Genomic DNA, 15,393 nt, shown 5'->3' with positions numbered 1-15,393 from the left:
CATTATATAGAGTATAATGTGGTGCCTGAGTAATAATGTGGTCAATTAGGCCATTGAGTACCGCTAAGTTCGCAATTATTGTGAAAATTCGACCATCCATATGCGCCATTTTATTATTTACTCTCTATTCTGTTTTCATTTTGCGAAGCTAAGGTTACGTAGTCGATCCCGGCCAATCGAGATTGGAAATTAAGGCAAAATTATCGTGATCCGAATGCCCAAAGAACTCATCCATCAGCTGTCATAGCCTCGGCAGCTTTTCGTGGTGACGCATTGGCGTATTCTTCGGAGTTTTATTTTTCCTTGACGGTTTTCGCTGCTATAAGAACTAAGGGGAAACTATCCGATGTGACGTAGTTAATTCCTCCCATGCGAGATTTCTCCATGGATACACTCCCGCTCCTCTCCCGTCGCTGGATCCTGTTATCTCTCTACCCGCCTCCGTCCCCTTTCCCTCTCCCTCTCTCTCCCTCCGTCTGTCCCCTGTGCTACCGACTTCAGTACCCCCGGCTGTTTGCAAACAAACCGCAAATCGTATGCCCCTCACCGCCCCTCCCCTCCGCCTCCTCCGTCTGCTCCTTCCTGCAGCCCCCACGCCGTTCCTGACTCCTTTTGCATCCCCCCCCGCCCTCCCCTTTCCGTCTCTATCCGCGCCCCGCGACCACCCTCCATACAAACCGCCCTTCGCTTGCTCCCTTCGAAGTTCCTCGCTCTCTTCTTCCTTCACCTTCCGCTGTTGTCGATTTCCCAACTCCCTCCCCTTTGCCTTGGTTCTCTCATGCACCGTGCCTTTTCCAGTCAATGTAATTCAAATCTTACAGTAAAGAATACTCTGAATAAGATAACTTTCTCGTTCAAATTAAGCCGATTAGACACGCACGGAGTGGTAAAATGAAAGGAAATTCATTAGGCTCGATGGTGAAGACAGCATCGTTGGTATTGAAATCATGTGTACTTGCTGAGGTAATTTTGTACAGTTCATTTCACGAACGGGTATGGTAACTAAATGAACTACTTTTCTCCTAGACTAAATCTATGCTAAGTGAGAATCTGTTTTCCAATTGGAATTCTAGATCTCTGGGATTTCATCACATTATGTTTAAGGATGGCGCAAGATGATTTCTCTGGGCTTTTATACTGTCAATATGTGGTAGTTCAAAATATCTCAGTATTCTAATACGTATTCTTATTGTATTTGCGCTGGTCCCGGCCTCTATTCCGCTTAGTTCACCATTTGGTATGAAGTCCATGGCTCTTAGGATTTAGTATGACTTTTAGTTACATTTTCATGGACTATATACAACAACCCATTCCGTTGATTGCCTCGTCAGCCCAGGAGAAACTCATGTATACTATATTTTGCAAAATTACGGCTTTACTTAAAATTAATCAATCCTCCTCATTAAATTCGTGATACTTTAGTCAGAGCCAAGCCGGCCGTGGGAGAAGTTAATTGAGAAAAATCACATTCTTAGTGGATGCTTACTGAGCAGACCAGTAATATTTTACCGAGAAGTGGCATTCCAGGAAAAGGCGAAGCTGTTGGGAACAGATGTCATCAGTTGAGAATGTGATGGGGCAATGTTTTTGGATGATGCTAGCTGTAATTTTACGATTGTGATTCTCATGATCTCAGCTCATGAGGTTTTATGTGAAGTTGTTGTGCAGACACTCAAGGTTCAAAAGAACTTCATAGCCATGCCGCAATTGTTATGCCTAAAGATAATACGCAATATTTCAATCCCGGCTCAATACTTAAAATTTCAAAATGTTGTATAATTGTGTGGCATTCAGTAAAATAAATTAACCTTCCTGCTACCATTAGTACAATATACCCAACTACAACTCCGTGCATGTCGTGCATTATGAATAACTGAGTGAAGTGGTGAAGAATTACTGCGAGCAACTATACTTAACAACAGTTGGGTTTACACTGAAACACAGTGGTCATGGAGCTTTCTAAACCACCCGTGGCGGTCATTTCTAATGGGAATAATCGTCATCATTTTAGGTTTATTATTTTGCGAGCGAAATTAGAATTCACCAAGGCCCTTTCGAGCACGTAAAATCATCGATTGTGCAAGGTAAACCATAATTAGGAAAATTAATTTTGAAGAGGAATAAGATACTTCTGTGAATCTACTTCGAGACGTCTGTTGGAGATTCCGGAGATTCCTCTTTCAACGCCTCGCCTGCCTGCTTCAGCCGCCTGCCTCCGCGCTCGTACACGCCCATGCTTCCAACTCCCGTTTCCATTTTATCCTCACTAATTCCGTAATTTTTCCCATTTATCATCTGGAGGGGTTTTCGAAGGCTTTCATTCCATGCGCATTGAGCATTGCAATGTGAAGTGTGTGTGTGTGAGTGTGTATGTTTGCATTGCGATGTGAATAGACGACATTATATTTCACAACGAGTTCTAATTCTGGTTGTGCGATATGACAGCATTCACTGTATAGGAATTCCCATCCCCCCCACTCCGTGTTGACGTTAATGATATTGCACCTCAGGATTTTAATCTCTCGGCTTAATTCTCAAAATGGAATATAACACATCGCATGTTCACTTAATATTCATGTCGCATAGCTCGGCGGATACACGTCGCAGTGGGATATCGCATGTCCCCCCATCGCAGTCGATGAATCATAGTATCATAAGATCCTGCCCGTTAACCTGCGATATTGCGCTTAGGATTTATGCACGTGTAACGTTTGGAAAGTAAAGGCACAAAGGTAAAGCAGTATTCGGTTGACAGTCAGTATTTAATTGTTATTTCTATTGAAAGAAAAATATTATTAATTACAATATTTTTTCAATGTAAAGTGCATTTGAATGCATTTCCTGATAGCCCGGCGAGGGGCCCGGGTCCGAAGTGGCTGGATTAGAGGACTCAGGACTCAGCTTTAAGTTGCTCTTGAACAATTTAGATTTTTTATTTATGAAATAAAACTTTTATTTATTTATATTTCATACTCAAAGAGATTATCGATAATTTACTTAATGCTCCAAGATTACTTAAGGCGTTTTCAACGTTGCCTCCGCAATCAGATGTTGGCGATAGTTTTTATAGGTCCATAATTTTATATTTAACCTCCAAATATACATATTGATTATATATAATTTGATTATTAGTTTTGACACCTGGTGACTACTGCTTTCTTCCCAAATACTTAAAATTTCCTCGTTAACGGGAGGTGCAGTGTCATAAGGCATCGTCCGCTTTATATTGTTTATTAAATTGTAAACTTTCTGAAATATTGCTTCACTTTGAGGAAGTTGTATAACTACGGTGCTCATTCATTGTTCATTTTTGGTACATATCTCTTTCTGTTATTATGGATTTAACAAATTATATTTTAGCGACAAAAGTAAATTCTATTCGGTAACGTTAAAGGCATACAACTGTAAAATTTGATAAAAATAAATAAATTTTAAGTTTATGCATGTAAATAATACTTTAATCAAGCCCAAACCACCTTAAGTCGATATAGCATACGATTCGATAAAAAAATCAATCAGTTAAGAGTCAACTCCCATGGGTATCTGGGGCTTTCCGTATCCGTCAAATCTCTTCCCCCCTCGCATTGTCTTCATGGGATATCCTCATCTTCCTAGAATATCCTGCCTTTCTTCGACAACTTCCCTTTGCCCATCCCTTTCTCCTCCCTCCCTTTCTCGAGTCCCCTCCCCCCACCCCTGGTGGTGTTCGCCAGCAGCAGCCCGTGCTCCTTTGTCCTCATCCACGGTCCCAGCTTCGTTCCTTTTCGGAGTGATTATTTGCCTAATCAATGGCCCGGGAGCCCGAGGGGTATTGTTTGATCTCGAAGCCTTAAAGAGATCTCATCCTCCCCGTGATCCTCTTCCCTCGTCTCTCCGCCTCGTTCCCCTCATCCTTTTTCAGCCCTCTATTCCACCCGTAGAAGTTTCGACTGGGCATACGTAGTTTGGCTCTCTATTCCGTAAGTGGAGACCATCTCCTGATTCGTGCGGAGACTGTATTTCTCAGTATGGTATAGTAACCTTCTGGGAACTGGAAAACGAGCTTCTTATTTTGCATTTTGAGGTCAGTTAAAAATATTATTTTCAAGGAAGCTAATGTGGTATGTCCCAAATATCTTTTCCAAGTATTTTATTCCGTTTCACCTATTTTGAATTAGCCCGTAAATCATTTTCTTAACCGCTGTTTTAGTTGAAAGCCGTTAACGCCTTACGCGAATGATCTCTTCATAAAAGACATTTAAGGAGTCGCAGTAATGATGTCTTTCCTTTTGAACTTTGGACAAATGAGTGGGAGAAATGAACTAGCAAGAACACGGAAATCATGGATCTAGATGTGGAGGGCACCAATAATTGAAGAGTTCCTTCCCAAAGCCAGTTCAGTCCAAAATTATGCTAAATGAGTCCCTTCAATTCCTGTTCTCAGGTAATTTAGAAATTTAAGAAATTCTTAGGATCGTAAAGATCAATGAAAACTTAGTCTCGTTTTCAGCTTAAGGGACTCATTTTCAAAATTTTCTCTTTCCAGTGTTTATGCTTTATGTACAGATAACTCTCATTAGGTTTTTTTTTGGGGTCGAATTGGGTTCTGGAATATGTTCAATTACTGTGGTGATACTCGGGATGAAAAGGTTTTGGCTGAATACATAGATTGCGTTCTGTATGCACTAACCGAAAACGGGGTATTCGGAAGCCATTCTTAATGACATTTTGGTCAAGAGTTTTTTTCATATTTAATTCGAAATAATGAGCGATTGGTTACAAAACGGTAACCTTCGGCCGAGTTTGCCAATTCTTTTGGCATAAAAACGTACGTTTTTGCCTCATCTCGGAAAGTTTTTTCTTTTAATAATAATACTAACTCTATATTAGGTACTCCTATTATATTAATCGTGTTAGCCCGTAAAATGAAGAGTTCGTTGGAAAGAATCAAAACTAGATTGTAGTTTACCGCAAGTCGTCACCTGAACTAACTATAAACCAGTTTCAAACATGGCATCAAAGCGCCCATGTCCATCCTGATTTAGACAATGGCGCCGTTAAATGTCTTGTTACTTCAACTAAATTGCAACTGTTTTTAGCAAGCTCAGACATCCCGTAGTGAAAAATATTTGTCCATTTTGTCTTCCTCGTTATATTAAATCTTTTAATGGTTCATTCTCAGTATTATGTGCCCACCAAATCCTTTTTATCCTTTGTTTACTGCCACCCTCTGCCGATATATCTTGCGACCCATAACTTTTCATCTTTAAAATGACTGTAGCCGTTGAAATCGGGGCCGGTCAATAACGGGATACGACCGTGGAAATCACTCACTTCTTCATTATAAACAGCTAGGCCTAGACTAAGTTTCCGACCAACTCTGGCTAGAACACCGTCCTTGTAATTCACCCTAACGGTTTGAGAGCCGCGGGGGTCTATTCTCGGCGTCCTTGTTGCTTTGTTGCTCCCGCTGCACCTATCGTGACCCAAGGTAGTACGTGTTGAGGCGATTTTTATCATTTCCCAAGTGTTTACATTCGCATCCACGCCTAGACGAATAGTTACCGAGTCTTCGCTGAATGGCAAATCGGCGCGGAGGCTCGGGACTCAGGCCCCATTAATTTCGACCCCTTCTACTTCCACAAAATCCCTCTGTCCTAACCACCTCTCCCCAATCCCCCCTCATACCCCCTGATCTCCCCCACAAACCTTGTCCCAATCCCTATCTCTCTCTATATATCTCATCAGGCATCTTTCCACTACGTTTTTGTTGCATTGGTATTTTTGTCAGTGGGTCATGGGACGGAAACGTAAGCATAATTGTCCTTCGTATCTATATACTTGTACATATATCAGGTTGAAAGGAGGGACAGTTCAACGATGAAAGGGGGGCAAAAAAGGGATTACAGATTATAGGGGGGTGGCAAAGGCGGGAATGGGAAGTGATGACGTATGTCGGCAAGGAGAGCAGTGGAAAGTGACGCATGCAAAGGGTTTGGCGGTGTGCTCTTTACTCCAAAGGTCGCTCTGGAGCGCAGTGGTCTCGTTAATTTCCCATCGATAATCTAAGCCCACAATTCATACTGCCAACCGCTGGTCACGGGAGTGTTTGGATACGTCTAATATTGAAGAAAAGAAGTGCGTAGAATACTTGCACGAAGTTTTACAGTTGCCGTTCGCGTGAGAAACGTATGCTTTCAAGGGCGATTCCCTCTTTCATGGAGTATTTCAACACGTGTTCGAAATTATCCGCGTAGTAAATTGATGGGAACATTGGCATTTACGAAAACACAGAGTTTCATCGCTAAAAAAATCTGTGAGCATTCCATTAATTTTCTTGTGTTTAACTGTGTTTAAGGAAACTGGAATCATGAGGCCAAAAGGTGCGTATCCCTAGAGTAGATGAAATAGGGTAATTCCGGTTTGTATACTAACAGGGAAAAATACCCCAATATTGACATTTCGGTCAATTAAGTGAAAGTATTTTAGGAAGAGAAAAGTGTCACAAGAGCATTGTATTACGCAAGAAGAGACCAGGGCAGAGTTACTGTTTGTTGTTAAGTGTTTGGCTCTCCTCTTGACAGGACGCTTAAACACCTCCCTGATAATAATTATCTTCATGACGGAAATAACTACATTGAAGTGATTTGTTTTTCAACACACGTTATTTTCTCGAGGAAATAAATACCTTTTAGCCCTTGCCAGTCTGAATAAAAAAAATCATCGTGCAATATGGCTATTTTTTATCGGAAGCCTCATTTTTCGAGTTGAATTAGGACATAATTATAACTTATTACATTTTGCGTAATGTTCTAAAAAGAGACTCACTGCCCGGATCAATACTTTTTTTTTACGGTTCCGGTCGCAAATTTTTGGTGGGAAAAATATCCCTCGTTTTTGTCGTTTTGATTCTGAAGTTTGTTTTTCGTAACTTGTGACTTTGGTGTCACCTTCCGACATAATTTGAGGTTTGATTAATCCCTTCGGCAACGGTTTTGAACTCGAAGGATCCTATTTTTGCAGTGAGCTCAGTTTCCGTGGAGTCTTGGTGCTTAGAGATGATCAAATACCCGGCAATCTGATGTTCTAGTGACGCCTTCAGCTCGTCCATAGCTATTTTTGGCGAGTGAATAGGTTGGCTTACTACAAATTTTGTCCAATTCGCAGCGCTGGACCACTTAGTGCTCGAGATGTTGTCAGAGTAACGCATAATAACACCGCCGTTTAACCTTTTCGCAAGATTTCCCTGCTCAACATTCGCTTAACGAATCAAGTACCACGCGGCTTTTCACACGTTTCAACCCCTTCCCCTTTACGTATCTATTTTAGACCATCATCGCGATGGCGTTTGTAGTATACTAGTTGTCAAAACTGTTCCTGAATGCGCCGTTGAATTCCCATCCACACCCCAGCCTCCCTATACCCATTCCCCCCCCACTCCCTTTCCGGGCGGCCCACCCTCCGACAGAGCAAATCGCGCCGCAATTATTTGCAGCATGCTTCCTACACCCTTGAACTAAAGTAGGAAGGGACGAAGGTGAGGTGTTCGAAGGAATGAAAATTAAAGAGAGAGAGCGGGGGGATTCGGGACAGGGAACGTGTGGGGCGGAAACAGTGCTGCGGCAGGGTGGCTGTCGCAGGGCAAGGAGGGAAGTGGTGAAGTCGAGGGGAGGGAAGGCGGTGTTTGGGCTTGATTGATCACGATCGTTGTATTCGGGAGCGCACACATTTTGCTTTTGTATTTTGTGCACTCTTGGTAATCAAGGGCTATTTACTTTAATGTCGTTGAAACACACACACACTCATATATATATATATATATATATATATATATATATATATATATATATATATATATATATATATATATATATAGTTGATTTCGAATATTGAAACGTGATTATTATTTTAGCAACTGTGGAATTGTTGTCCATCTTAGCAGAATTTAGTATTGTATGTCACTCTCTTCATTACGTGACGGTGGCACTAGTGTTTCCAGTCACTTGCTTCTCGCAATCCTGCTCATCTTCGGCTTTTCCACTGAATATCTTACCTTCCACAATTCCATTCATCACGGTTTTCGGCTGCTTTGCCTTGTTATATGCCCAATTAGTTTTCCTCTTCTTGTCAACGTCTTCCACAAACTCATCTCTTGATCTACTCCTCAAGGCTTCTTCATTAGTGACTTCGATCGTTCATAGTGCCTTCATGTAATTAAATATCAAATACGAAGCATTAAATGTTAGTTTTTCGATGTTTAAAATGGACTTTTTTTTGAGACCCAAGTGTCAAGAGTGGAGTCGGTTTTAAGCAGAGAGAGGAAGGAAACACGTTAGTGTGCTAAGGGACAAGTTCAAGGTATATCACTCTCGCGTTCACCCCCTTCCCTATCTCTTCTCTCTCTCTCCCTCTCTCTTTCTCGCTCTCTCTGTCTCTCTCTCTCTCTCGTAACTCCCTCCTCTCTCCCCAGCCCTTCGTGGTGGCAGTGTCGGCGGCGAAATCAATAATCACGGAGCCGTGCCTTTTATTCCCCCCATTTCTTTTTTCCCTCTCTGTCTCTGTCCCTCTCCCTTCCCTTCTCTCATTCTCCTTCGTTCATTCCATTCCTCTTGCTCTCACTTCGGCAGAAGTCTCCTCCCTTCCGCGGGAGGGGGAAGAGAGAGAGAGAAAAGAAAGAAATATGGTGGGGGCGAGGATGGAGGGAAAAGGGGGGAGGGTGTGACTCTCTTCTTTTCAGGGGGGCGTTCGCGGGGGCGTAGTGTGTGTTTGTGGAGGGGGGTGGGAGGGTGGATGATGGTTGGAAGGAGGTGTCGTGGCGTAGCACACGGGAGTGGTTGGAGAGTTGGAGAGGAGGGAGCGGGTGGGAGGGGTGCGAATGTGGGGTTGGGACGAGAGAGTGAGGGGAGGGAAGAAGGGACGGTTTCGGGTGGCTGCTAAAGACGTCATCATGGAACATTCTCTGGGTTCTGTCGTTTGCGAGATGGAGTGAGGTTTCCACGTGCCCAAGACTCCTCCGTCCCCCTCTTCCACTGAGCCCCTCCCCACGCCCTAGTCTCTCTTTCTCTCCCTCCTCCCCTCTCACACTCGTTCTCCTCGTTCTCTCTCTCTTCCCCCTTCGTTTCTTCTTCTCGTTTTCGCGAAGGAGAAAATGGTGGGCGCATTCCCGTATCGATTCATGCCTTCCCTTTCGTCGGCTGATTTTTTTCCCTATGCTCCTCTCTCTCTCGCCCGCGCGAGCAGTGTGTTTTGTATGCATCGTGACTTGTGTATTGTGTGCTTCCTCTCTCTACTTCCCCTCTTCGTTTGGAGTGAATATCTCGGCAGATAGTGACATGCTTGGGATTTAGATTGCAATTTTGACTCGCATCCCCCGCCCCCCAACCTCTCCTTGCGTATGCCTACCCGCGGTTTTGTTTAAATTTGTGTGACATATTTCTCTTGACGGGATTTTTCTGAACGAGTGACTGATGGACGCGTGCTGCCTTCAATGGGTACATATCTACGCGCCAGCGCTGAAATCCTGATCTTCGGTAATTTTAATTCTATGTATAAATGTTAATATGGATTCTTGTCATGAAGTTGTGCGTGAAGAATGTTGACGGAAGGGTTGTGTTAGTGGTGTTCAATTGCCTATTTTCGCTCCTGATATTGGTAAGGTTGCATCATGGTTGAAATACTGCGCAGCAAATGAGGCGGCGATTTTGAAGGGCAAAATATTTCCGCGTTCACGATGTCAAGTTCAAGCCACTCGAGCAGTTCCTTTTGAGGTAATGGCATACTGTTAATCAATATTTTTTCTAAGATTTCCTAATGGCGATTGTTTATTTTTATCGCCTTTAGCTCGATTATGAATTAAAATGAAATTTGGCGGGATACCTTTGATGTTCAAAACTCGCGTTCTTTGAGATGGATTTTATAAAATTTCGCCTTACAATGAGCGCAGTTAAAATTTTGTAGGAAATGATAAAATGTCAGGAGCATTCGTTTGAAGAGAACAGGAAAACAAAATTTTTCTCCAACTGCACTCCTATTTCGTTATATCCCCCTTAGGGAAACCTAGCTCCTTCCTGGCGTCAGAAGGTTTGGGGAAATTCCTCGTTGCGCAGTATTTCTGGATCCAACATAATACTGCGCAATTTACCTACTAGCACACTTCTCTTTTTAGCTTGCGTTTTTCGCTCTTGCCTTTTGAAATATAAAATTATTTCAAAATTATTTGAAAGTAATCGTTCTTTTTGGATGAAGTATATTATTAGATAGATGCAAGAATTGTGTTGAGAATATAATGCGCAGTTGAAAATCTCACAATTTTCGTCTTAGATGACCGTGTTAATATGGTAAAATTTTCCATTTGTGTTCACAAAAAGTATTTTATATTTGGAGGAAAAGGTGTTTCATTTGGCGGACCTAATTTTATTGCGTTGGTAGCATGTTTTCCAACTTACTTTAACGTAGCAGATTTAAAAATTGATTTTGAATTGAATGTGTTTTCATGTGATTGATTGTTTTTTAACAAAAAATATCTCAGCCGTTTTAATTCGATTAGTTGTCAATAATAATATTTGCGTGACACAATAAATTATGTCCATTTTCTAGTTAGTTTTCCGTAGTATATGTATGTGCTGTGCCCAATATTCTTTGTGGATTGAAGAATTCACTATCCCATCTTGAGGGAAAGGAAGACTTGAATCGTAGTGGAACCGCGAACCACGATCGAATAATGCGGCCTTTATCTCGCGGGAAACCGAGCCCTAATCAGTGGTCGGAGGAACTGAGTGTTGATTTCCCTTCAATTTCAGTGGCCTAGTTTAATGCTTAAAATTAATTTTAGGAGGTGGCAAAAGTCTCTCGATGCAGTTGGGTGAATTATTTGATGAAATTTAATCATTTCTCAATGCGTTGTTTTATAACATATACTTTTATTTTTGTTGTAATCAGTCATCAGTCAATAAATTCTGTTTGCAAGCCAGAAAATTGCTTCGTTTTCATCTCCTTTGTGATCCGTATTTTTTTTGACTGGCTTGAAATTAAGCCGAAAATCTCATGAACATTATTCAAATTTGCTCTAGAACCTGTTTCCCGTTTTTTCCAAAATATTGGTAAGTTGTGTTGAAATCACCGAGTTATCACCGAAAATAAACACGTAAACCTCTCAGTGTAAAGAGGCTGTTTTACGATCGTCCCTATTATTTTTTGTCGTTGGAAGGGCGTTGGATGTTCTTAGGTATTTGGCGTGTATGCACATGCATACTTTGACCTTCATTTGCATTACTAATGAGATGTGCAAAAAAGATCTGGCGATATTTAAAGAAAATTAAATAGAATTGTAGTTTTATGGAGTTGTTTTCGGATGAATGTTACTGTAGTAAAAAGAGACCAAATGGAACAAACTCTTCGAAAGTTACCTCGCAAAACGGTTATTACGCGTCTAACAGTATCCTCGGTGATCATATTACAGTTGGGTATGTTTCTTCCTAAGAATGTATATCCTGTGAGCGCACTTTTTCATGTCGTTCAATACTCGTTTGTAATGCTTGCTTGAAGAACAGTTCAAAACCGGTTTCCCACCGATGTTCGTCCGGTATAAGCCGAGAGAAAGATTTACGCTTAAAATATTTGGGAAGAGCATCCTACTTCCTACAGGAAGAGGAAGGGCAATGAAGGGGTATCGCGGGTAAAACTGCTGGTTGTTCGAGTGTGAAAATTACAGTGCTGAGTGCGGCATCACATTCATTTGTCACTTATCCTTAGGGTTATGCGATTTGATTCATTTTTACGATATGCTAATTCAAATAGTAGCACCTATTTCCACGATATCGATATTGAATTTGATGGTATCGATATTGCGTTATTTACTCGTACTATATAGTAACCTCAACTTTTTATATCAATTTACAATGTTGAGAATTCAGTATCGAATAAGTCTAATTTAAGTGGCGATTACTTCCATAAGTGTCTTGCATAGAAATCCGATTTGGAGGTCAAACTTGTACGTGTTTTTCAGCCACATCTAATGGGCATAGGTATTCGGGTTGTTTGCGGTGGCTAGTGCAATGTCTTCCCACCGAAAGGGTCTGGGTTCAAATCCCGGCTGTGGCGGATTTTTTTTCACTGGTGTCGGACGTTGATTTGTGAAACTTTTGGCTCCTTCCGTCTAGAGTAGGCTAATACCGACACGGGGTATCTCTCCATCCTTCCTTTTCCATTTCATGAATCCTCGATTCACCCACCTATCCCTAATTCCACAAATTACATTAGATGTCAGCCACCTCCCTAAGTAACTACGACGACGAGTGTCCTGTCGATCACGCTGGGTTTGAATACTCGTACTTGCACTGAGTTGCCGTCATCTTAGTTTCTATCCAAGCGAGTTGGATTATTTAGACCAAATCTTTGTAATTGGACTAGTAAGGTTTTAACACTTCTGGGAACAAAGTTATTTGCATCTCACAGATAACCTCAGTTAATGTCAGATGTTGTGTTATGTGATGGTTTTGAGCGTGTAAGGAGGATTTTCCTTCGACTCCAGTCGGTCTTGGTATTCGATTGCATAAAAATCCACCAGTCACGAGGCAACCCGTGTGTGCACTCGCCGGTTTACATCGCTTTCCTCTTTGGATCGATATTGCCAGCATGCCACAGTCGATACGTCGAAACACGGCTGAAGTCGATCACTGCACAGCCATCCTCACGGGGACTCACTCAGATGGTCTCTCCTCCGTTGTTTTTGTCTCATCAACTAGGGATGCAGGAAGGACATCGATCGCCCTACGAACAGATTCTCAATCGCGCCCTTCCTTCCACACATTCTCTCTTTCCGCCCCCTTCTCTTGCCTCCTCCACTCCATCCCCACCAACCACCCCTCGCCCCCCTCACGGATGCAGACATTTCCCTCTCTCTCGCCGGCGCTCGACGATGCTCCACACGCACGTCCGCGTGATTTTTGTCCTTCCCCCCCGCCCACCCACCACGCCCATCCTCCTCCCCCCTCCCCGCTTCATTCCCACTCCGAGCTCACCCCCGCACCGCGCGCACGCGGCCGTCGGAGGGGTAATTCAGTTTACTGCTCGCGGGAGCCGATTGAAAACCTGAGGAATATAGGGGCTTATTCACATGCACGCGTTTCAGGCGGGCGCTCCCGTGGGTGGGTCCCGTGGACGGCCAATCAGGCGCCGGGTAGAAGGGAGCTGGGGGGCTCAGTGGGGGTTCACTCCTGAAACGCGCACTCGGGCGCGGCCTAGAGTTGACGAAAATTTGAATTCCCGTGCGCGTGAAACGTTTGGAACGACAACATGGCGGGCGTGCGTATTTGCGACAGGAAAAAAGCCGGGACGGACTCCTTTTAAGGAAGGATGTAACACTCCTAAGATAAAAATGGCGTCTCTTGGACAAATTACGATCGACGACATAAACGTTTTATATTTTGTGTAAACTTCGGGTCGTCCGCGATCGCCGAAATTGTTAAAATCCACAATGAACATAGCTAAATATTACAATTTCTTTTGATTTTTCGTCATCACCAGCGGTTTGGAGTCGCTCATTACCGCAAATAGTGGGAGTTGATCGTTGTGTAGAACTCGTTTCTTTCTCTTTTCTCTAATAGACGTCGTACGTGAGACTGCTGTCTACGTGCGCCTACGCGAACGCGTGGACTTTCAATATCATAAAATATGTTGCCCACCTGCATCTGAGCAAGCCTCAACCGAATCTCTCAGAGTTGGGTAATCTTTTGTTTGAGAATAACCGTCCGCGTGAACCTGGGGAAAAGGGATGGCGGGATCTGTGGTCTCCCCTCAATGCCGACTGGGTCCCTTGCCGTTACATATTGAAATTACGAGCCGACGGTATTGTTTTCCTCTCTAGAAGCCCGTCTTGTATGGATTTGGGCTCCCGTGTTCTAGGCACATTGCGAGATGAGCGGGATCAGATGCGGGAAAAAGATTTCGATGTTGAGTAGGAGACTCTATATAGCCACTAAATTGGCCGTTATCTTTTCATATTGTCCCATTTGGTGCGAAAGACGCACTAGAAATTTCACCTTAAAAGTCATTATGACAGAAACAATTGATTCACGACTAGGCAGAATTCAGGAGGGGATCGAGATGGTGCGACGGCTAACTTACTGGCTTCCCACCCAGAGGGCCCGGGTTCAAATTCTGGCGGTGTTGAACATTTTTCAGAGGTATATCGATCCATACTTGAGGTGCTTTGTGGAGGGCACTTAGTGTGAGTACGCCGTCTGTCGAATCGGACCCCTTGGCGCCTTTCGTAAAGAGTAGGCTAATGCCGACGCCGGGTTTCTTTCCACCCTTCATCCTTTCCTGTCCATCCCCTATGGCGCAAATGACCTCAGCTGTCGTTCGCCTCCCCTAAATACTACTACTAGAATTCAGGAACTTATTTTAACGTATAATTTTTCGCATCTCAGAGGGATGTTTTCGAATATGCCAAACATTTTTGTATAGAATAGTAATAATTAAAGTGATGATAATGAATGTATGAGAATGGTTGTTAACCTGAAGGATTTTACCATTGTGACTCACGTAGTTATTCTATTTGGAAAAATCACCGTTATTTTTTTAAAAGGATGTATGGTATTTTGTTAACTTTCTAGTTCCTCGGTTTCTGGTTGGCAGACTGATTGCACTATTTGAATTAATCAATCTCTTCCAAACTGTCATCTTTATTAAAGATTAAATGCTGAATCTAGCGTGGAGTACGAAGTAGTGAGCAGCAAAGCATTTGACTGATTGCCACTAAAGCTAATGAGGATTAACGTTTAATGTACTCGGGAGTGGGCAAATCAGTAGTGTCCAGTCTGCATTTGCACGACTGTTTCCTTCGGTTTTAGGAATTGCGGTTCAAATATTGTTCTCATAAATTTCATAACGAAATGTGTGTACTATTAGGATGGAATAAAATTGGGTTGGTTTTTTGCTAATTAATTGGTAACTTACGGCATTGAAGCATACCCTACTGGTCACCTCGATCCCTTGCAGCTTCTCCTTCAGGCGATAGAGATGTTTTGCCAAGAGCCAGTGAATCATTTCGGGCGATTAATGCCCGTGGACACATGGATCGAACCGCAGGTGCCCAAAGGACTCGGTTCAGATCGAATCCACAAGTTCGATTTTGGTTCGCGGCGGGAGTCAGGGCGAGTGGATCACTGCGCCATTGGCATCGCTCAAATGATTGGCCAGCCGAGAAGAATGACCTCCTCCCACACTCCATTCCCCCTCCGCCCCACGACCGACTCACTTCGGCCCAGACAGACGTTCGGGAAGGGAGGGGACGATCGCCGGGCGATTTCTTTTTCCGCCGAATCGAATCGCACGATTCGAATCCCCCGAACGAATAATCTTGGAAATCCCACCCCGACCGGGATCGTTCCCCCCTCTCTCTCTCGTTCCCTA

At 43.1% G+C, this 15,393-nt stretch overlaps 1 protein-coding gene across 1 annotated transcript in view; it reads left to right on the top strand.

The window, feature by feature from the left end:
• The first annotated feature begins 9,131 nt into the window (after positions 1 to 9,131).
• The window catches only part of mnb (minibrain), a 212,174-nt gene continuing 205,912 nt past the window's right edge, over positions 9,132 to 15,393 (top strand). Inside the window, exon 1 of the mRNA XM_071585811.1 lies at positions 9,132 to 9,509. Within this exon, the coding sequence (XP_071441912.1) occupies positions 9,467 to 9,509 (43 nt within the window). The 5' untranslated portion in view covers positions 9,132 to 9,466. The remainder of the gene's footprint in view (positions 9,510 to 15,393) is intronic.

Source organism: Hetaerina americana, unplaced genomic scaffold (genome assembly GCF_022747635.1).
Source record: "Hetaerina americana unplaced genomic scaffold, ioHetAmer1.1.p SCAF_2, whole genome shotgun sequence".
NCBI classification, from domain to species: domain Eukaryota; kingdom Metazoa; phylum Arthropoda; class Insecta; order Odonata; family Calopterygidae; genus Hetaerina; species Hetaerina americana.
Note: the sequence above shows the minus strand (reverse complement) of the source record. Positions and strands in the feature narration are given on the sequence as shown.